This window comes from Colossoma macropomum, unplaced genomic scaffold (assembly GCF_904425465.1).
Source record: "Colossoma macropomum unplaced genomic scaffold, Colossoma_macropomum, whole genome shotgun sequence".
Taxonomy (NCBI): Eukaryota; Metazoa; Chordata; class Actinopteri; order Characiformes; family Serrasalmidae; genus Colossoma; species Colossoma macropomum.
Window position 1 is genome coordinate 7849416 of NW_023494802.1, and position 23796 is coordinate 7873211.

At 37.7% G+C, this 23796-nt stretch overlaps 2 protein-coding genes across 2 annotated transcripts in view; one reads left to right on the forward strand and one right to left on the reverse strand.

The window, feature by feature from the left end:
• The window catches only part of b4galnt1a (beta-1,4-N-acetyl-galactosaminyl transferase 1a), a 32335-nt gene extending 26828 nt beyond the window's left edge, over window positions 1-5507 (reverse strand). Inside the window, exons 1-2 of the mRNA XM_036591940.1 lie at window positions 5393-5507; window positions 3067-3278 (exon numbers count right to left, since the gene is read on the reverse strand). Of these exons, the coding sequence (XP_036447833.1) occupies window positions 3067-3278; window positions 5393-5446 (266 nt within the window). The 5' untranslated portion in view covers window positions 5447-5507. The remainder of the gene's footprint in view (window positions 1-3066; window positions 3279-5392) is intronic.
• A 3710-nt stretch (window positions 5508-9217) lies between these two features.
• Window positions 9218-23796, forward strand: part of c1galt1a (core 1 synthase, glycoprotein-N-acetylgalactosamine 3-beta-galactosyltransferase, 1a) — a 20834-nt gene continuing 6255 nt past the window's right edge. Inside the window, 6 exon segments of the mRNA XM_036592069.1 lie at window positions 9218-9553; window positions 9933-10026; window positions 16749-16855; window positions 16999-17247; window positions 18784-19101; window positions 19104-19447. Coding sequence (XP_036447962.1) covers window positions 17037-17247; window positions 18784-19101; window positions 19104-19447 — 873 coding nt within the window. The 5' untranslated portion in view covers window positions 9218-9553; window positions 9933-10026; window positions 16749-16855; window positions 16999-17036.

Here is a 23796-nt window from a genome sequence, read left to right on the forward strand (position 1 = left end):
TAGGTGTAAATGTGTGTGTGTAAATGTGTTTTTTTTTTCGCTGTAAACACATTATATAAAACAGAATAAAAAACAAATACAGTAAAATGTAAGTAGACCTTTTAAAAAAGATATGACTATAGATGATTGCTCAGTTACTCAGTCAACCTGCCTCTGACTGCTCACAGTTTAAGACAGCATGCCCTGCAGATGTGTTTATCTGAGTGGAACAATCTTACATAAACAAATCTCTCAATAAACAAATTTCTCAAGTAGACCAACGAATATTGGCCTCAGAACTAGTTCTCCATGAACAGTTAAATTAAAGTGATTTTGACTAAAATTTGCATTTCCGTGGTAATCCTTCGTCCAGTTCCCCTGTATGTTCGCGAAGAACTATCTCCTGAAACTGTTTCCGAGTGATGGCAAACCTTCGCGGAGACCCCAAGGCAAACAGAAAACTGTTTGCAAGTGCTCGCCTGTGAATTTCAACGAACTGGATGCTACGACAACTATGCAGTGTCTAAAACTGTAAACGGTATCTGAAATGTGAACAGGGTCGTTGTGAATAGTAGTTACTTGTTTGTCCGTTTCACCTCCATTAAGGATACCAGAGAACATGCATTTCAAAATAGAAAATGTTACAGGACGGCTTTTAACATTAACATTAGCTTACTAACTTGCTAGCACAACTATCTTACTGAGATGTATTCTTCATCCTGTGAGCTGACGCGTTTCCTCTTCAGATGCTCCAACATGGAGGACATGCTCTCATGAGAGCTAAGGTCAATTTTACAAATAGCACAACTAACAACATTTTTCCCCCAGAGTTAAGCATATCGCTGCTTTCAGAAGAAAACGTCGTATTTCCATTTTTGATATTTTTCGGTTTTGACATAACTTGAAAATGCCTGTTGCCCTTTACATTGTGTGTAAGAAATGGCTCCATTGACTTACATTAAAAGTACAGTAGGTTTTTTCCTTCTCCTGTAAAGTTACCATTTTGGAGATGCAAGGTTTTCTTCCGACAACAGCGATATGCATCCACACCTTTGAGGATTCGTAGTGAGTATGAGAAACAGGTGTGATTACATCACCAACTAGTCATTAGTTGCCAACCAATTTGGTCATCGATTTTAGTCGACTAAGTTGATTAATCATCGCACCCCTACTTAATACTAAGGGATAATACTGAGTATTTACCAGTAAAAGATTTTTTGAAGAATATGTTTCCTTGATTATTGGAGCAAATTACATAGTTTTTGTAATACTTTCAGGTGTTTTATGGCTTAAAATATGGGCAATAAACAGAACAAGCCACCATCTCAGTTCAAAGGTCTAGTTGACAGTCAATGAGGCAAGGATAGAGGAGAAGAAAGATCAGAAGTGGAAAAAGCCAAAACAATCAGGTCAAATGGGATGTATTTAGACAATGGGAAAGAGAAGCAGAACACAGGGCATGTCAGAGTGAGGCAGGGCAGGGTAAAATGCATTTTGCACGTTCACGTCTAGGGGTAGGGTGGAGATAGAGGGGTAGGATGAAGTGATAGGGCTACATGGCCCTCCAAGAGCAGTTTTTTAGAGTCACACTCCAAACAGTGTGTTATAAGAAAAAAGAAAAATCTGCAAGATGTCTGCGCAACAGACCAAAGAAACCCACAAATGTAAGTATTTTCTCCATTAAAAGTTACAATAACCAATGTATTTTCTTTTAGTTTAATGTAATTTCAATGTATTATCATCCTTTTCTTTATAACCAGCATAAAAAAAGAACTGCTAGTAGAATGCTGATGTCTTGGTAGTTAACTAGCTTAACTTCCCATTCCACCCTAAGTGAACCCTGGGGTGCCAGAATGTAACTGCTGCACCACTTAAGGTGGAAGGGGAAAATTCGAACAAGAAGCTAACAAAAAGCTGAAGTCAGCTTCATAACACTGAAGAATTATGGGTGGGCAATAATAAATAATTGTCATATCCCCCCTTCTTTGAAGGCAGACGGTGGCCTAAATTTAACTAAAGACTAGCAGCGAGGTTGCTGAACTTTACCCTCCTCTGCCATCACTGCAGACCGGTAGGGTCACCTACAGAGCATGGCTTGTAGCCTGTTCATAAAGTCATGTTCTTTTCCAAGGGGCATGGTGAAACTCAAAAACAACTGGCCTTGGAATTGGGCCTTGAAATGAAGCAGCTAAAATGTGACTGAACTGTAGATTTTTAGGTCAAAATGATGGTATTGTTCAATATGTCGAAGCAGAGGTTAACAAATATCTGCCTAAAGGATTCTACCGAGTTCATGGTGGTATTATTTATTTTAATCAGAAATTTGTGGGTCCGTGTCATGATTGTCTTTTTTGTAAAAAGACAGTATCTTACACACCATAGTTACTGAATGTAGGTATGAATACACTTTACTGTGCCGTACACAACTGCTCACGATTAACACACCTGCCAGAGCAAACCCTCCAAACTCCCATGCCTACAGGACCTGGGTCTGACCACTGAATAATGTGTCACATGGTCTCTATGCAAACTATGCGCATGGTCGAACTGAGGTACTTGCTGGTTCTAGTGATTGTTCTTATAAAGTCAAAAAAAGCCAATTTGGCAGATCTGCCTTTGCCGCCAGGAGTTTTTTTTGCTGTGCGTGACTATAATGCATACTGGCAGTTGGCCAAAGAAATCTTATGGTACTGTGACTGAGCTAGAATGGTCCCATTCATTAGATATGAACATCCACAGGACAAGCAAAAATTAATTCTCATGCAAGCTGAAAAGATACTTGGGCTTTTTCCTGGTAAGCTTCCTGGACATTTTTTTTTTAAGGTGGTAGTAACTTCAGTCTGCTGCAGATGGCGTTGCACAAGGATGATCAGGCTATAAATAGCTGCAGGGTGTGTGATGGGATTCATAGATTGAGAAGAGGTGAACTCTCCCAGTACTGGAATAAAGGAAGATTTTCTTTAACTCAACTACCGAACAGTTTTTTCCCTAAAACTTATTTTTTACAGAATAAATTCTTGTCAGAGAGGTGCACGCAGGATGTTCTAAGGCAAAATAAGCCCAAAGGAAGCATTAGCCCGTACTCACCCTGCTGTGATGTGCATAGGGTGGAAGGGAACGTCAAGGTCAGTCTCCAAATGTTGAGCACCGCTCTGAAGAAGCTTTTCTATGCTGGAGTCCAGTCTTTGCTGAACGTTAACGACACTTGAGGGGCTTGACATCAAGTAATGAATAAAAGCTCCAAATATTAATGACACACAGGCCAGCAAAACTTTCTTCCTCTGAACACACATGATGGCCTATGGAGCACAAAGACAGAATGGCAAATAGTACCTAACCAGTATTTTCGGGTCACTAAATCAGCACCTTGCACCTTTTACACCACCTGCATGCTGTAATACTTCAGGCGCAATCGCTAGTTCATAATGCAGCTTACTGTCATTTGTCATTGTAATATCTAGTCATTTTAATAATAAATGATACAATGTACATTTAAAAGTTTAACACTACACAACAGGTATTTGAATATTTTATTGAAATAACAGGCAAGAATAGATAATAAGTGTTTTAGGAAACATTAAGTGAAGTAACACTGGAGAAATAATATCAATAATTTCAATTTTATGTCAAAGTATCTAATTCACATTATTCTCAATGCTGTTTTTCAATCATTTGGTACAGCTCTGTTCGTTATTCTGAACATACAGTACTGTCCCAGTAACCACCCTTAAAATAGCTATTAGGTACAAGTTTTTCTCATATATTTCTGAAAAAAATTACATGTAAAATAATCCACTGGCATACGGAAGGGGAAAGTGAAATAAAAGTAAAATTTGTTATTACTTGGACCGTGAGCACACAAGGATGAATGAACTGGCCACACTAGAGTCCACATTTTAACGTCATTGAGTGTGTTTAGGATTATTTAGATTGTGAGAAGCAGAAAACGTAACCAACTAAGACTGGATTTTAGAGGTGTGATAATCATGGTCATAATAAGGACAAAAAAATGACACTTAATACTGCAAAAAACTATGTTTAGCTGTTGCAGCTTCTGTTAAATTTTTTGTCAAATATTTTCTATTTTCTGTTCCAACACTGAAAATGAACAACTTGAATATAATGGCTGTTCTGACTGGAAATTAAATATTGGAAGGGTGACTTTTGCACAGTACAGTCCAGAATAAAGAGAGCTGTAAGTGATCACTAAATGCCTGAAAAAACTGTACACTATAGCACTGAGAATCATGTGAGGTGGATACTTTGATGAATAACTGAAATCGATTTCCCTCGTGTGTTACTTCTTGTTCCTTGAAAACAAACATTTTAATTCTAAGTAATTCCACAAGACTAGCTTCATATTAGAACTACTTTATTTATCTGCAGCAGAATTCATTATATATACACATCATTATACAAAAACTGATTCCAAACTTTGAGTGGTAGGACATATTCACTGTGGAAAAAAACCCCTACATCTGCAAAATGGCAGCATAACAGGAACTGTTTGTTCCGACAGTGAAGATGTGCTACCACTCAAAGTTTGGAATGAGTTTTTGTTAACAAATATAGTCAATTCTGTTACAGAAACACAAATAAAATGGTTGTAATATGATAAAAAAAAATCTTTTAAAGGATGTTAATATAACCTTTATATTAATCTTTCACATTAGATAATTGTACAATATATAATTATACTGTATTATCATTGTACACTTCTGACATACTGTAAAGCGCAGATGGCATTTTCAAATGATGAAAAGAAAAAAAGAACAGCAAAAATGGAGATACAGCAATAAAATGGAGGCTTTGCACTGACAGTAAGGATATTTCAGTGCTTCAGCACAGCTTTCAGTCTCTCTTTTCTTCTGTAGGATGCTTTAACTGTGTAACATGTTAATATTGTAATTACACAATCATTTTTAACATCTTTTCTTTATCTTATATTGCAGAAGAGCTCTAATGCCAGCCCTGTCCTCAAAGCTTCCTGACAGAGGTTAGCCAAATACGGTTTAACATTGAAGATCACTGATAATCCTGCTAGGGAACTTCTAAAGCTTTAAAGGTTTGACACCACACTTGTTTAACACATGCTTTGACAACGTTCGGTACAGGAGGAAACCACAAGACTGCCCTGCACAAAAAGAATTATGTTACACAACATAAAAGTTGCCTAACTGCCATGTGAAAACATTTTTGCAAATGGGATGTGCAAAATCTCAAGTCCAATCTCAAGACAAGAACCATTTTTGGAAGAGTGGAGATGCAGTACTAATTTCAGCTGTCATGTAGAACTTAAAACACAAAGCAGTGACTCACTAGTCTAATGGTCAACCTCTCTTGAGCCTAATGAAGACAAGCAGAAGATAATATACAGAACTACCAATGATGGCTTATTAAAATCAGCTCTTACCCTCAGAAATATGGCTAAACAATATCCTTTCCTCGCCATGATCATGGAGAACATGGAGCAGTCTTCAGCTCACATGTGAATGATGACTGCTCACTTGAACGCGCTGCTCCGTCCTCTAAAACTGAGCTGGGAAGAGATTAGACTGATGGCGGCACACTTCAGACTCATCACTGCATGCAGGTGTCCCCACTCTCTTAAAAGCCTAAATTCCCTTATCAGAAAACGTTGCCAACAATAAAAGAACTGGGACATCTTATCAGGGAGTAAATAATAATATTAAGTTGAGTATGTACTGAATTAACGTTCAAAACATTATAAAACTTTCGAAACATCAAGTTACTACGCTATAGTAATGATTTGCGCATGCTCAGCGGGTTTGAGTCAGTTTTTTGCTTGAAATCTCTGTGAAAAGGCGCGTCTGCTCCACTTTAAAACAATAATCGTATTAACTTAAAAATGTAAACTGACTGTTGTAATAGATTCAGTGGGCCTGTAACAGTACTGTAAGGACTTGAGTGCAGAGAGGAATGGCGTTATTAAAGCATCAATGCGTTTTTTTTCTTTCTTCTTTTGCTTTTTGTTACAGTGGTTTCTTGTTAAGTTGGCTTGAAAAAGCCAGTGCTAACCGTACACGAGAGGACACTGGGAAGAAGTTGTAAAGACTTTTGAAAGACTAAATTCTGACATCTAAAGACAGTGTCACTCTTTTTAGTCACAGACTATGATTTTGATCTTGCAGGGTCACTATTTGCAAGACTGCAACTGGAGTTTTGAGTTTATTTCCCATCATGTCCCCGGTGGAAGCAGATACATCATTTTTTTCACTCTATGGTGGTACAGATGGGGAAATACGTTGGCTGGACATGCAAAGATCTGGGGCTGAGCCCAGTTCACTGTGGTATTGTATACTCTGGCAGATCATCACCTAGATTTTGTAAACTGTAACTGTAAAATGTGCAGTCAACTGCAATTAACATAGCACTAAATTTAAGGTGGCACTAATTTTAAGGTGGAACTGCAATTAACATAGCACTTAATTTAAGGTGACAGAATTTAAGATTGAACTCCATTTAAGTTGTAAAAAAAATTAAGATGGCACTGAATTTAAGGTGGAACTAAATTTAAGGTGGCGCAGAATTTAAGGTGGAACTAATTTTAAGTTGGCACTGAATTTAAGGCGGAACTTCCTTTAAGGTAGCACTAAAATTAAGGTGGCCCAGAATTTAAAGTAGAGCACCATTTAAGGTAGCACGAAAATTAAGGTGGCACTGAATTTAAAGTAGAGCACCATTTAAGGTGGCACAGAATTTAAGGTGGAACACCTTTTAAGGTAAATGACCCCGCAATAAATAAAGTATGTCCCTGAACATTGAGACACCTATGTCGTTTGTTCTAGCACACTACCGGAGCTCCGTGGGGAACAACCAGATAGAGTGAGGCGGTGGTGGGATCAGGGAATGGGGAGAAGAGGAAAAAAATCCTTACAATGGGCAATTGCGCTGTCATTAGCTTCGCTGTGGTTTAGAGTTTGACCTTGAGGTTTATCTTAAACCTGCTTCATGGCATGTTTTAATTTAATGCTATATTTCTTAATACACTGAAATACCATACTGAACTAGAGGAAGCGTTAAGGCTTTTTCTGAATGTATTGTTCAGAGAAGCTGATCTTTGTTAGGCTATCCTTATTGACCCCAAAAGGGAACTATAGCATATACCCTTTTAATGTCAGAAAACTTTTAGCCTGGATAACAAGCATATTATAAATAAGCAAGACATATTACTTGTTTGTATACTAAAAATGATTAAAAATTAACGATTAGGCCAACTATAAAATGATTGTTGCAGACACTGAGATATATTAAATTTGTTCACTAAACTAATATACAAAGGATAATTAAGGAAAACTAAGTAAATTGTACTGTGAGTGGCAAATGAGCAACGTAGCATTTTGAAGAAAAAAAAAAAGAATAGTCCAACTGAGGGACACCCAAAACAAGCAGAGATTGCATTTTATGGCTTCTCTGAAAAAGGGTGAATCACCACACTTCTTCCAACTATTCACTTATTGGAGCAAACACTGCAAAGGGGCATTAAAAGTGAAGTTCACTGCTTAAGGGCTGCATGCCAACATACTGAAATACAGGAATACCTAACTTTAATGTTCAGGTAAAGCAGGTGAAGTTTCTCTTTCTGAGGTATCAGGCTTCCTTCATGAGAGATGGCCTACAACAGAGTTTCAGTGGGTGTCACAACAAGTTGGTCGTGGGCCATTCTTGACACTATATCCTGTTGAATACTCCTTATTTGGAAATCAACACTCAAATCTGTTTTACTTAATTTAAATATTGTCCTATATTAAAAATGAACATATTTTGTAACATTTAAAAGCTTATTTATTCATTGTAGCAGCTAAATGTACAGCTAGCTGGCTGACAGCCTTCTAAAGGGGGTTAGTTGAGATACATTGCAGAGGTCATAAAGGTTACAGACTTTGTGCCGATGAGATCCATCACAATTAATCAGATTCAAATAAATAAATTTACCTTCAAGTTCACACTTCAGTGTCTGTCAACATGCAGACTTATGAGGGATCTCCAGGGCAGTAGGTTTAAAAGCATGCATTTGGGACAGACTTGTGTTGCCTACAGGATGTGGATTATGTTTCTCTATGCAAATTATACAAATAGTTTTATGCAAAAATGATCCATCATACAATTTTTTAATTTGGTTATGAACAATATCGCTTATCAGTGGCTCAATCCAGATTGCAAGCATAATGTTATTCAAGGAGATGGTAAATTAATAAACAGATGCATTTTAATCCACATTTAAAATTTTTTTCATTACAAGTTTTACCCCTTACCAACCTGAGGTCTCTGTGTTTCATTACCTGAATTTCTAACTGGTCTTTCTGGTTCTTGATCATGGGTACGTCTCTGATGACCGCTGCCTGTATGGACGTTGAGCATTGAATTACCCCAAATAAAGCCATTTTGCACTTGCAACCTACGTGCCTCTGATGTTACAACATGAATTTTGAATTTCTTCGTATTTGGTACAGTATGTCCCTCTTTTGCTTTAATGACAGAATGCACTCGAGCTGGACATATGTTTTTGCAAAAGCCTCTGAGTAGATCATGAACATGATTCCCAGGAGGATAGTTGGTGATCACTGACTCAGATGATGTAATCTGATTACAAAAGTGAGGCACTTATTATTAGAGTATGATACCTTTGAAAATAGCCACATTCAAGTTACAGATACTTTTTTATGGATTAGAATTTTTTGGTAAATCAGCTACAACTTTATCAGAAATATTATAAAGTAATACAGAAGTAACCAATTAGATTCGAGTAAATTACTCAATTTAAGTGATCTAAAAGATTTTTACTGATAACATTTTTAATCATGCAATTTGCACATTTCTACAGAAATCTCCCCAACTCTGGCTATATGGGTTTAGGTATAATGGGACAAATAACAGTGTCATTTTTCTAAAAGTCATTCACTTGGCATATTTGTTGATAAAAAAATTATGAATAATATAGTAGACAAAATTTGAATGAACAGGAATTTCCTAAAGTGTTCCCCTGAACCTGGTGCCAGGCTTCCTGAAAGTTAAGAAAGAAAAAAAACATCCAAAAATTGCTGGAATTACTTCTGTAGCGGTCATAAATGTACAAATTAAACGTTTATAACATACATTTTATTCAAATATGTAACTTCTGCTGTTTCTGGGTTCTTTCACATCTCAAGGATCGGCGCATCCTTCAGTGGGCGGGGCTTCGGTGACTCTCTTCCAATCAGAGGGCAGCACTCCGTGATGCTCAGTGGAGCTGCAGGTCTGAATGCAGAAACACAAAGGAGGCCTCGACAGAGCAAAACAGGCGGAAAGCTAAAAACGGCCACTCGTACTGAAAATGATACAGAACAATACGGCTTTCCTGAGCGATATTAAATATCTTTGCTAGGATTCCGTCGTTGTTTTTCGACTACCTGTATGTTTGCTGGTTAGCGGGCGTCATATTACGCTTTCGACATGGAGACATGTTCAGTCTTTCAGGTAGCTAAGCGAGAGGACGACGGCGAGATGTACACACTGAAACCTGAAATCATGGCTTACAAAACGGCTGCTCACTGGAGACGGGAGACTTCAGAAGGTCTGTGGATAACATGCCTCACATTGAGGAGAGAACTGCTCTAAGCTGCTGGCAAAAAGAGCCTAGTTTTGTGAAGACAATAAATCAAATTCGGTAGCATTTTGAATAGTTAATAAAACCTTATGACATGTTAAGGTATCTAATAGTCCTTAATTAGGTGTAATTCAGTGACGTTAACAGTCCTCACTAACTTTGGCGCGTGCAGTTAGCCACCTGCTTCTCACTGTCGCTCTGCATTGAGTGAAATGACCGTATCAGAGCGCTCGAACTGATCAAGAATAAGCACTGAATCAGTAAACAGTTGTTAGAAGTTGAATCACACCTCACATTTCACAGCTGCACCGCATTTACGTTGTCTGTGCCTTTGCTTTTTGCTCAGCTCACTAAGAACGGTTTAACAATGTGACCTGAAGCCAAGAAGCAGCAGGTGTCTGGGAGCTAAGGCAAATACCAAGATTTGTCTGTCACCCAAGGTAACCAGCTCAAAGCACCCTTCATCATTAACCTAAGCTCACATTAGCTCCCTGGTAGCTAAACTCTGACTGCAGTAAGGTGTCATGGCTGTATTATAGACAGACTTTAATACAGTTGGTGAAGATCAGGCTACAGGTGGACATAAAGGCACAAAAATTGCTGCAAAACCAATGTGTTTTTGTTTTTTTTGAACAGATATATGACTGTCCTTTGACCCAGTTCACCCACTTATCCTGACTGAGAGAAAAAAAAGATTCGGCTGTTTATCTGTCATGTTGACACTCGGATCATCGGGCTTCATTCACCAATGTCTTCTTATATTTTTTTTATGTGTTCTTTAGAAAAGACCTAACAAAAGGTCTACATCAGATTCATGACGTATATATAAACCACAGAATTGGTCACACATTTGTGCTCTTGAGTGTGTAAATTCTGTTCTTACCTAAGAACAAATTCCAAGTAAGAAACCTTTGGTGAATGTCAGAATCTTCGTGAAAACTGCGTAACTGAGTTTTGAGAAGAAACTTCTTCTTAAGAACGGTTGGTGAATGAGGCCCTTTGCTTTGGTAAATCAGAGAGATATTAGTAAATGCAGATGCACTAATGCTATCTTAGATGCTCCATTTCTTCTGTCACTGCTGTGCTTTCACCTTTATGTATGGTCAAAACTGGGTGTCACTTCAGTAACCAAGCACTTTTCAACAATAAGAGCTTTTTTAAATGCCCTAACTGGGCCAGTGGCTCAGATCAGGTAACTAACAGCATCTCTAACAGGTATAGATATGCAGTGATGTGAGAGTCTTGTTGGTTTTGGCAGGTAATTGCCAAAAAAAACATCATCTGACAGATGTTTTGATTTGGATGATATTTCAAACCAATATTTGATTACTTATTTGTTGTATCCCAGAATTTTGGGTGACCTTTTTACCACTATCTGGTGTTGGAAGTCCATGTCAGAGCCCCTAAAAAAACTTGAAAAACACTGGGAAAGGTTGTCTTTTCAGCTTTGTAGTTTGAAGTAGCTGTCTTTAAAAACTTTTTACTGTATTGCTGTATTACCAACATTAGTATTCAGTAAAATTACTAAGCTGCACTGAAAAGTTTCAAGACATTTCAGTGTGCAACCAGAGCTGGGCGATATGGCCAAATATATTATCACGATAAATGAAATTCATATCGTTCGATATCTATACATATCGTGATAAATGTCAAATCATTATTTCTTTCAAGTTTGAAGGCTGATTTTTGCTCCTGGGGGGTTAATTGCTATTTTAAACTATCCTTTATGGTCAGAACATGACAAACACTCAAACAGTGGAACATTTCACAAATCTGTCATGGGAGAGTTAGAGAGAGTGTCTGGTGAGCTGTTTTTACCAGCTGGAACAGCATGGCTATTTTTGTAATAGTCATAATTTAAGAAAGAAAACAGATTATTTTCAGCTGGTGACGAGCGCTCGGCTACCCCGTTACAAATGACATCACAGTATTCAGACACGAGCTAGCGACGACTGGATTTCTCTATACTATCGTAGTAGTTTAAGTGGTGAACCGCAAAATATCAAGACCAGACAAATGGAGTCCTCCTATTAGGTGTTCTCCATGTTGTGCGAGTGACAGAGCGCTACTTCAAGTTAGCCAGCTGCTAAAAACAGCTAGCCTGGAAAGCTAATGTTCTTTTGCTCTCCAATGCCACACATACAGCATCCCCAGTTTACCTTCGTTTAAATCAGGGCTGTAACTGACACGAACTCACTTCTTTCTTTTACTTTTGTTGCTTGTGAATGCACTAATACTAAAATATGACTGTCCGAGTGCTGTAACAGCGCTGTAGTTGTGAGGACTGTGATTGTGATTTAACGCTGCTAAAGCTTGTTAGGATGTAAGGAAAGAGGTGAGTTCACTTTAGGACAGTACAGTTACACCACTGATCTCGTCACTCACACTCGGTCACAGGAGAGCAGATCGCCGGTCGCTCCACTCAAACAGGGAATGTATAACTTGGTGTTTCAGCCATTGCTAAAGACTCATCTTACTCGTGGCCCCCTTCCCTCTCTAAATCATGTTAAAAAACTCAGAAATGCGCCCTCTCCTGGTGACAGCAGAGTAGTGTCACTTTTCTTGCAGTAGAAAACGCCACCAAGGCTTTCGCTAGAACGTGGAAGTGTGAGAATGGTGTATTATATCGAACATTTATCGAACATGTCGTATCGTTCTATCGAGGAAAAGTTATATTGTGATAATTATCGTTATCGTTTTATCTCCCAGCCCTATGTGCAACCAGTGACAGTGCCTCAGTGACCAGGCAGTACTGGCCCGATAGGGCAAATGACATGTCAGGGAACTGGCCTCAATCTGTCCCATACTGGCCTCGGGTACCGGGCCAGCCTTATTGTTGAACGTTACCAGAGATACCCTCTTGTTATATTCCCTGATTACACTGCCTTACGGAGCCTCCTTAAGAAGGAGGAAATCAGGAGCTTATTTAGTATATAGCACAATACTGCTTTTCTTTTTTTGATACCAATACTGGTATTGAAACCTTGAGTATCAGCCGATACTCATATGTTACTTAAAAAAAAAAGCTAAGCTTTAAAATGTTGTGTATTTAGTTGAACTGAATTGATTTAGCTGAAGTCTTGGCTGAAATCAAAAATTCAGGACACATTTGGCTGAAAACTGAAACCAAAAACTGAAAAAAGCTGATAATAACAATCAAAAAATGAACCATCATTGACAAAAGTGAATGGTTCTCCTTTCAGTGCAAAGAATTCCTCTATTTGTTAGTTATATTTTGCACTTTTTTTTACTGTCATTTGTGTTTTTTTTCCTCTTCATCTCCTTATTTCAAAGACTTTGGCTATTGTTTTGCTGTATTCTGCTTATCAAGCTGGATGTCATCTTTTTATGCAGTATTAAACCTGTAGTGGAGAAGTTTTGGGAGTTGTATCCTTTCTTGATAGTCAACATAAACAGTGATTACAAATTACTTGTCTTATGTCCCTCATTAAAACATGAAATAATTTGGACAGTTTGTCGTAGACCTTTTGATCTTTGTGTTTCTTGTCAAACTTTTTGGCTGTATTTCTCTTTCAGGCAAAAACAGAGAGACATTTTTTACTATTTTCAGCCCAGTTTTTCCGGTCGAACTTCCTAGAGTCCCGACAAATGTGTGAATAAGTCTCATCATTGGTATCAAGCTGGAATTGGAGTGTGTCTTCTTAAGCGGCTGTAGTGTTTTTGTTGGTTAAGTTAGTCATGCTTGCATTTGAAGTGTGTAATATGGGCCATTTTTCTATGAGTTGTATGAGTCACAGTTCTGTATGAGGCTCAGTTCTGGTCATGCAGCTGGTTGCCTAGAGAATGACTTGTGATCTCTATGAACTCATTTAATCCTGAGGAAACTTAACCAGAAACATTGAAATAAGTCTGTGAGTTAAAAGTGAGTTCTAGTGTGTTCACAATTAATGCTTCAAATCCAGCACACATACAAAGAGGAAAATGAAATGATTGGCCAATTCAAAAATGGCACCAACCATCATTGGACCTTGTATCACCCATTGTTTGTGCATGTGTACCTTTCTGTAAATTTAGTATTGGCACACAGTCAGCATGGGTGTTTGGGTGTGGACTCAGGGCAGTGTTGATCTGGCTCCATGCTATAGGCTGCTTTTGTTTGAGAACTCCAACGTACTATTGATAGAGACACACTGCTTAAAATGCAAACTTGCATCTTACAGCAGTGGTGCAGTCTCTAGAGCGAGATTTTCCAGTTTAAAGACAAGAAAAAGGCCTTTCAGATGATAAAGGTAGGAGGAACCTTTAAGGTTGGGCTGTTTGAAGTGTTTATTTTTTCCCACTGACTGTCTAAAACAAAAGGAAACCAGTTAGCGAATGTTTCCATCAGGAAGTTGAATATAACATATTTAATTTTGTCTTGTTCACTGTTGGGTGTTCTCCGTGGTTATATTGCTTATGTGTAGAGAGGACGCTGGTTACTGTTGTGACACAACACTGGCTATGTCTACATGCAAAGATTTTTGCCAATCCGATTGAATACATTCCGATTATAGAACAATCTGATGGAAATCTCCATTTACATGCACAGAAGAAGTAATCTTATCCAGAATTATGCACATGCGTAGAGTTCCACTTAGTGAAGACATTGCCGTGACAACGAGCATCACGTGAGTTCAGAGTCAGACGAGGAGCAGTAAGCAGTTTTTGTGGTTTTAATTGCTTTAGACTCAGGAAAACGTCCTTCACATGTGCTTATTAAAGAAGAGCGAGAGGAAGACGTCTTTTAAAGATCGAACCCTAAACTTCGTCTCGTTTGCAGACCAGTTTCTGCTCCCGCCATGTTGAACGTTATAAACTTTCGCTATGATGCGAACGTACTTAAACTTTCCGATTGGCAATGTAATCAGATACAGGCGTTTACATGGTTATTATTCTTCTATTTAACGGATTATGTACTGGATTACCCACCTTGTTTGATTGGATAGAAAGTGTAGTCCGAATGGCCTCAATTGGACTGGTCTGTTGGATGTGTTCTCTTCCGATTGAACTATTAGTCGGATTATTAATGGATTATTAGGCTGCATGTAAACATGGCTACTGATGGAGCACAAAAAGGATACAAAACAGTGAATTCTGTCAGACCAATCATACAATATGACATTACATATTAAGTTCAGCTTAGCACTTTAGCACTGTCTGTTCTTAAAGGGCCCATATCCTTCATTTTTCTAGTATTTTTTTTTCCTTTCAGTTCCACTTATAATATTTATGTGGTTTTATGTACCAAAATGTTCATAATTGTTTTTTACATGAGTCAAGTCTTAAACCTTTTTACTGTAATATTTTAAATGTTATAAAATGTTGATTGAAGGATTAAAACTGACAATGTGAATTGGAGTAAAGCTCTGATGAAGTAGCTTACAGGTGCAGGGCTGGACCCTGATGGACATAAAGGTGCATAGCTCACCGCAGGTCTTTAATAAAGAATAATTAACACTCTTATCTTATCAAAGCATTTGTGACTACAAAGTGTATCAGTCTGAATCTTGCTTATATTCTTTCCATGACTCCAGATAATTAGTTCTGTATAAATCAACTGTTTTCACTATTGTTCTTGTTCTGTTTGTGCTGTTACATTTAAAACTGTTTATTGGCTTCTTTTGTCAAGAAAAGAAAGTGTTGGTATAACAATATATGTAATCTTTGTGGTAAATAAGAATAAGCTTAAAGTGAATAGCTTATCTAGTATAAGTATAGTATGACCTTCTTGTATTATTTTTTTCAACATAATAAACTATATCAATAACCCTTTAGTTTAAATTTAAGAAACACACATTGCGGGTTTGTTAGGGTTTTGTTCTTTGTTAAGTAAAGCCCAAATTAGACACTTCTAAATAGTTTATTCACAGTTTATGCATTAAACTTTATTCATTATGACCTGTATTAGCACATAATTAGAGGTTGCGAATGATATGGCAAAAATTTCAGATCGCAATGCTTAAAGATATTTTTGTAATACACAATTCTTATCACAGTCTTTTGACACGGGTACAATGTGGTAGTGCCACATTTAAAAACAGCCATCAAAAACTTTTTATTGCAGTAAAGTCCATTAAACAGGCCTAATTAAATTCTCTTACTAATGAAACATTCAATTGGTCAGTGTTCTTAAAGTCTGATAATATCCACATGCTTACAAAAGGAGATTGTGTATCACAGTAAAAAACATTTATCATGATACAGATAAAATATTGTCTTATCACCTCTAAGTGGGGCTCTGTTATGTGAAAATCACTGATTGAATTATCAGTGCTAATAATGCATAATAAACCCTTTGTTACGACTGTGTTATGCAAATTATTGTACATAATTGAATCACTTAATTTGCCACATTGTTAGAACATTTTGTTCTTATAGGTTCTATGTGGGGTCAAATGACCTCTGGAGTTTATTGCATTAAAGCTAATAAAAGTTTATTAAGGCGCTTATTGAAACTTATTTAAAACTTGTTTGGCCTCTAATTAGCAATGACTAAAACTCTAGAACATGGAACACATCTTGAAGTATCATCGACTTACTAAACTCTTATTAGTTTTAACACAGTAAACTCCAGAAGTCATCTGACACTATCTAGAACATATAAGAATAAGTGTTGCTTATCATACATCAATAAGAGGTGAATTTAGGTGATTAATTCATACTTGGTATTTTGCAGAACCAAGTCTTAATGTGTTTATTGTGCAGTATTTTAACTAATATTGCAATTATTAGTGATTTTAACAAAGCCGGCTTTCAGTTATGTACTAATACAGGTCATAATGAATAAAGCATAATGTTGAGTGAGTGAACCATTTTGAAGTGTCTACTTTGGGTTTAATAAACAAAGAACAAGATCTTAATAAAGCCCCAGTATATGTTCTTTAAAATTGTGTGACCACTGTGTCCTTAATGCCACATTTTCATGTTGATTTTTCCAAATTTAGCTGAACCAAAGCATCTTTAAACTGCTGATTGTATAATTCCTCCCAAATACACATTGACTTACAAACATTATGTATGACATTTATTTCACCTATGCCTTAAAAACAGTTGCTAATATTCCAGCTCTGTGATATTAGCATCAAATACACTTTATTTGGAGCAGCTCCACTTTTGCTTCCCTACACATTCAGTTAAGTGGTTTTAATTGTTTTTTTCACAGGATCATCCCTTTTGAAAGGTAGTTTAGAAGCAAAAGTGGATCTTCTGTGGCAGAAGTCTTCAAATGCAGGCTTTGAGTCTAGTTTCTGCACCACAACGGGATTGAAGGTCAGGATTTGAAGGACCTCTGTTCTGTAGCATCTCTCAGAAAAACCCTTTTGGCACCCTTGTTTTTTAAAGTCTCTAGTTATAGAGGATTCAAAGTATAACAAACTGTTATTCACTCATTAAGATATATTTCCTGCTTACAGCCCCTCACTGTGACAGGCAGGAAGACTGAAGAGGTGCCATGAAGGTGCTGAATTCCAGATCTGCCTTCTACCTGGGCTTCCTAGTAGGTTCCTGCACACTGTACTTCTTTCTGAGAGAGGTGTGGTTTGAGCAGAACTTCGGCCTGTGGCGCAGTGGCCAGGGGGATGACTCTGTGTTGACGACTGACGACCCCAACTGGAAGGTGGAGGGTTCTGCTCTCATCAACCTGAATCACCCTCATCATACAGGTGTGTCAATGCTGCTCTCTAGTGGACATAAGTAACAGAAGCATGACGTATGATCAACAGAAAGAAAAGTAACCTGATAGCCTACAAATAGTTTCTGGGACCAGTTGTGACCCTGACATTTTCAGTCTTGTAAATTTGGATACAAATGACAAATATTTTGGATTATGCTGAAAAATTTAAACAGATATTAAACATTAAACAGATTTGTGCTGTCACTATTGCTCAATAAAAAATCAGTAATTAAAATTTGCCTTCTCAGTGAATTAGCAATGATTAGTGTCTCTAAAGTTATGGATTAGTGGCAGATTGCGTTATGATAATGCATATTTTAAATTCTCCTACTGGTCTTTCTTATAGTAAGAAACTGAACCTGATAGCCTGATTTTTCTGTCACATAGTGTGTTTATATATTGTTTGATGAAGTCTTTTTAAGGGTGTCCTTGTTTATATTATTTCTGTAAAGTATTTGATAGGTTATGCATTTTTTTTATTCTTCATTCAAATACATATTTATTATTTAGTCTTTGTTTAAGAAAATGAAACAAATTAAACAATTAAAACAAATTTCTCTTGAATTACTTAAAAGCTAAAAAAACCTTGGTCCCAAAAAAGTTGTGATAGTACATGAAATGTAAAAAACATAAAGCAGTAATTTGTAAATTTATTTTGACCTAGATCTAAAGAGAAGACAAGATATTTAGCTTTTTGTCAACTTACCAACTTAATTTTTTGTAAATATACAAGTCGATGGCTACAACACCTCCAAAACAAGTTGGGATCAGGGCGATGTAACACTAGGAATATTGTGAAATGTTCAAAAAACATCTTAAACAGATGCTTGTGTATAAAAGGAGTCTCCAAACTGCCTGTGACCTTCAATCTCTCAGACAGCACTGCAGTAAAAACCTGCATGCTTCTGTGATGGATGTCCCCACATGGCCTCAGGAAATCTTTGACAGACAGTTGTCAGTGGACACTGTTTGTTGCTGCATCCACAAATGCAAATCAAGACTGTGCTATGCACAGCAGAACCATATATCAACATCCAGAAATGCGGCCGACTTCTTTGGGCTCATCTCAAAAGGACTGATGCACAGTAGAAACGTGTGTTGTGGTGTAATGAGTCAGCTTTTTCAATTGTATATGGAAATAATGGAGGCAATTTTTTGCAGACCAGCGAAGAAAAGGATCCAAATTGTTACCAGTGTAAAGTTCAAAGGCCAACATCTGTGTGTTTATATATATATATATATATATATATATATATATATATATATATATATATATATATATATATAATGTATGTATATTAGTTTTTGTAGTGTTTTCATTTGAGTACAGGTCTAAGAATTTATTAATTACTGCTTTTATCAGCATTTCACATATCGTAGTTTGTAATATTGTCAATAGTGACGTCCTTTATGTATTAGAGATTATAAACATAGATTAGATATTTTAATTGTTTGTATGTGAGATACAGTCTTGACTAAGTTGTTCCCTGCACTGCACGGCTAAGAGTAGTGTTCTTTTCTTAAGGGGAAGACAGTCGTTTTGCAGATGAGCTCTATAAAAAGGTGCGTATCCTGTGCTGGGTTATGACGGGGCCCAGCAACCTACAGTCGAAGGCCCGTCACGTGAAAGCAACATGGAGTCGACATTGCAACACTGTACTCTTCATGAGCTCAGTGGAAGACCGCAGCTTCCCCGCCATTGGCCTCGACACGGGAGAAGGCCGCGACCAGCTTTATTGGAAGACCATCCGTGCCTTCCACTATGCTCTGAAGAACCACAGGGATGACGCAGACTGGTTCCTGAAAGCTGATGATGACACCTTTGTGGTAGTGGACAACCTGCGCTGGATCTGTCCAATTACTCCTCTGAAGAGCCGATCTACTTTGGCAAGCGCTTCAAGCCCTACGCCAAGCAAGGCTACATGAGCGGAGGAGCAGGTTACGTGCTCAGTAAAGAAGCACTGCGGAGGTTTGTGAAGGGGTTTAGCACCAAAGTGTGCACTCACACTACCTCGGTGGAGGACCTGGCCATGGGCCAGTGTTTGGAGAAGATGGGCGTGCTGGCAGGAGACTCTAGAGATACGCTACACCGGGAAACATTTCACCCATTCATTCCTGAGCACCATCTTGTCGGCAAGTTCTCCAAAAGCTTCTGGTACTGGAACTACTGCTACTATCCTATTGTAGAGGTAAGAATCCACCAAATGCATTTTTAGTGGCAGGTGTTGGCTTTACAGGCTATATAAAATATGTAAATGTAGAGAAAGTTATTTATTTTAATTTATGTGCATTTTGTATAGAGGGGTGGGCAATATGACAATAATTGAAAGTACTGTAACATTTTCACACTGCATTATGATAAAATGTGCTGAGCATAACATCAGTACTGACCAACTGCATTAAGCCATAATTAGCCCTTTTTAATTGGATTTGAAAAAAAATAAACATTCTGTATTTTTACATATTATTTTTCAAATGAGGCGCTACTGGTTGTTTTCTGTTGTAACGTGCCAAACAGATTCAGACGCTTGCAGATGTAAAAGACAAAGGAGACTTTACTCATAGAATCGCAGTCCAAGGTCGTCGTCACAAAACAGGCGTGGGTCAGTTCCAGAAAGCAGAAGAAAGACAAAATCACAAACATACGCCAGGCTAACAGTCCGAAACGGGAAAGGCAAAAACGTAGTCAAAAATACAGGCAAAAGGTCAAAAATCCAAAAATCAACAACCAGGCAATCAATCCGAAGAGCAGGGCAAAAAGGGCAAAGTCAAAGAACAAAAGCAAAGGTCAAACACGAGAAACATACACAGAAATAAACGCTCAGTAGATCACAGATCGGATACAATACCTTGCAGCTTCTCTAATCTAAAGCCCGGGCTTATATACTAAACTGTTTGTCATATGATGCACAACACAGGTGACACATATTAGTATCCGGGAGAACGAGAGCGCTGATAGGTGTGCGCAGTCATATGAGGAGTCAAGTGACCTCCTGGAGGGTTCTGGGAGATTGAGTCCAGATGAATATCGTTGTTGGCTGGTGGAGTGGAAGTTCAGTGAAGTGAAATGTGATGATCAACGAGGCACTCAGAGGATACGTGACATCTGTCTGTTGTAACTTTATTATTTCTCAGAAAAACTAATGAAATTTTGACTGATGATTAACTGTCTTATAGTCTTTAGATTTAGATTAAATTAGATTTAGTCTTTTCTTTGTTATTGAATGCTCATGCTTGAATTCCTAGCTATGTTTGATTAGTAGCTCTTGTTGTAATGTTTAAATGATAAACTACATTGTTTACACACTCCCAGACACTCATACAAATGTCTACAGATTTGTGAGTCGAACAAAGCTGCCCAAAATATAAGCAATAAAATGCTCATTCTGCTAGCATACATGCTAAAAATGTTAGAATTAGCTACAAAACTAAAAATGCACCAACATTACTAAGCATTGCCTTCCGAACAGCTACTTCTAAGTTAGAAGTTAAAACTTAATAGTTTTCATGTCTCATGGTGCCTCAATGAATACACTTACTGCTTTCTTTTATTTACCTTTATTTGCCTCAACTCAGCGCACCTAGTCCACATTCTTCTTGTTGCAGAGATCTGTGGAAAGTTATTAAGTTATTGTAGTCCTAAATAATTGCAATCATCTTAAATATTTGCGATCGTCTAAAATAATGGCGATTAGGTAATTGTGTTATAATTGTGACGGCCTAGAACTGCACTAAATCTAATTAAACATGACAAATTATTCTCTAAAATCATTTACCTGGACTATGTCTTTTTTTAACAGTATATTTTTAAATTCCTACAACAGCACGCTGTTGCTATGACAGATTGAATTTGTGGGCGGAGTATGGATAGGTTAAAAAAAACAATAAGATAACAGCGTAATAGGCGAATGTCCAGTCAGCTCTTTGTTATCAGACAGTTTTAAATTGACAGTGTGACACTACTGGTTTACAGGCTCTTGACAATTGACCTAAATCTCTGTTTACAAATGCAGTACGGCTGAAAGATTGTTTTAATACCAAAATCGCAAATTGAAAGAGTGCAGTTTTGAAATCACAAGCAAATATTTTTATTATAGCCTCTGTTGTTAACCTCGTTGTCCTAACAAGTTAATTGGGGAAATTTAACCTAAAATCTCTGAGCTTGTAAAATGCCTGTGGATAAGTTAGACCAGTCAGAAGCAGCCAAACACCCATGTGCTCTGTATGTAACTAACTGGCAATCTGGGGCACCAAGTTCAAGCTTCAAGCCAGAAAAAGTAGATATGCTGGTTTTCTTTACAATTAGATATTCTTTCCAAATTGTTCAATGGTAAATTGCAGGCATGCAGTTGACCAGTGTTTTAGAAATACTAATGATAGAAATGAGGAACTGAGGAAAATATATTGTGACATAATTTATCACAATAATGATAACATACCATATCATATCACCCACCTCTAAGTTTTTGAAGGAGCTGTTTAAATCTACACTAATGAAAGTGTCAGTCAAGCATCAGATGGTTCAGAAGACTCAATATCCTTGCAGTCTCTTAAGTTATTGCTTTACACACAAGGGAAATAAGCTCAAAGATGCATTTGCCCAAGGCACTCATCAATGGCATGTGTATGAATGTTTTACGTTGCCCCCCAGCTGAGGGCTGGACAGAAGTGCACACATGTTCCACTGTTATTCCCCCACTGACACTTGAATAGATTATTCAGGGCAGTGTATGATGTCTGTATCTTATTGCAGGGCGGTGATGAGTAACTGTCTTTGAGGATTGTTCTGTCATTTTTCTGTATTCTGTCTGCAGTGAATCAAAACATCTCATTGTCCTGAAATTGTAGTTTGGCAATGAAGAGAAAAATTAGGTAGAATGAGCAAAAGCATTACAAAGCGAAGTGCTCTGTATTGACAAGTCATTATAACTACAAACAGCCATTGTTCCTCTCCCCTGTGATGCTAGGATTGTCTGATTTATGATAATGCTATTATCATCAGCGCTTTTGTTGAGTCTCCTTGTAATAACTTAGGAAAAAAGAAAAACACTAAATTTAAGTGTTAATCAAAGAAAACTATCATAATTATAAACTTTGAAAGGAGTATAAGCAGTGATTTGTATCTTTTTATATTTGCTAAGTCTCATAAGCCTATTACGTGAACTCTCCATCTAACCTAGTTGTGAATTTTGTAGGCTTTCAGTAAGAGACATTATTTTTCTAGGAATTCATTTAAGCAGAAAAATGAAATCAAAAAAGTTGTATTTACAGAAATATTTGGCAACAGTTCATAAAGGTGTCTGCATGACAATCATAAGTCATAATAGAAGTGAGTAATACATAAGTAATTGCATGCCTACAAATTGCACCGATATGGTAGGTTGTGATAAAATAGCCAAGGATCATGAAATTTAATTGAAAATGTATGATGCATGACAGTAAAGCGGGAAGAAAATGATGCCTTTGAATGTTGGAGCTTGCGGACAGCAAAGAAAGTAAACAAATGGATTGTTGACGAAGATAAGCCTGGCCTCTCACTTGAGCCCAGCTAACCCAATGTACAAGCCGTTAAGAAGCCTGAAGACCCAAACAGAAGATATTCTGGAGAAACACCATCCACATGGTCACTAGGAGTTGGAAACGGACTTAACAGCGCTTAAAGAGGGACTCCTGACAAAAAGGAGTTTAACAATTTATTAATTTATTTAGTAATGCAGTGTTATAATTCTTATTCTTATTTTGATAAAATGTCATGATTTTATATCGTTTTAATGTTTTCGTCAGTTCTCTCATAATATTCTCTGACTACAATACCCAGCATGCATTATGCAAATACATCATGCAACCTTTGAGAATCCCCTTGGTTCTCAGTCTTGACTGCTAGCCTAGCCACTGATAGGGTAACAAATACAACCAAATTAGCTTTAGTGTAACTCTTACCTCATAAATAATCATAAAGAAGATCTTTATTCAGCACAAAATAGACACCAGATACAAGTTTTTACCATTTCAGCCAGAGAAAAGGAGCCAAACTGAATTAAAGTACACTATATGGCCAAAAGTATGTTGACACCCCTCCTAATTATTGAGTTCAGGTGTTTCTATTTAACAAGCAAGCTTGTTCTTGTTCTCATCTCACAAGTCTCTTCACTGTAATGATGATTTGCAGACAGTTAATGGAGTTATGGCATAACTGAAGTTTGAGGAAAGACCACGCCTAAACTCCTCCTTCCCAGTTTCAGCTTCCTATAAATACCACTCCTTCACTCCTCCCACTCGTGACGAAATTTCGCACCGACCCGGCTTCGTGCTGCTTACCTGCTATCATCTCGTCCTCATGGACCTCGACATTGTCGCTTCCGATGACGACCTCTTTAGAGAAAGCCAGCACCTTTCCTCCCAGGGACCCGCGCGTCCTGCACCCAGGCTCAGGTCCGTCGTCGCGGTTCCCAACACGCCTGCTGCCTCGGCTTCCTCCGGCTCCTCGTCTCGCCACGCCGGCTCTCGTACGGCGCGCAGCGTCTCCCGAAGGAGCCGG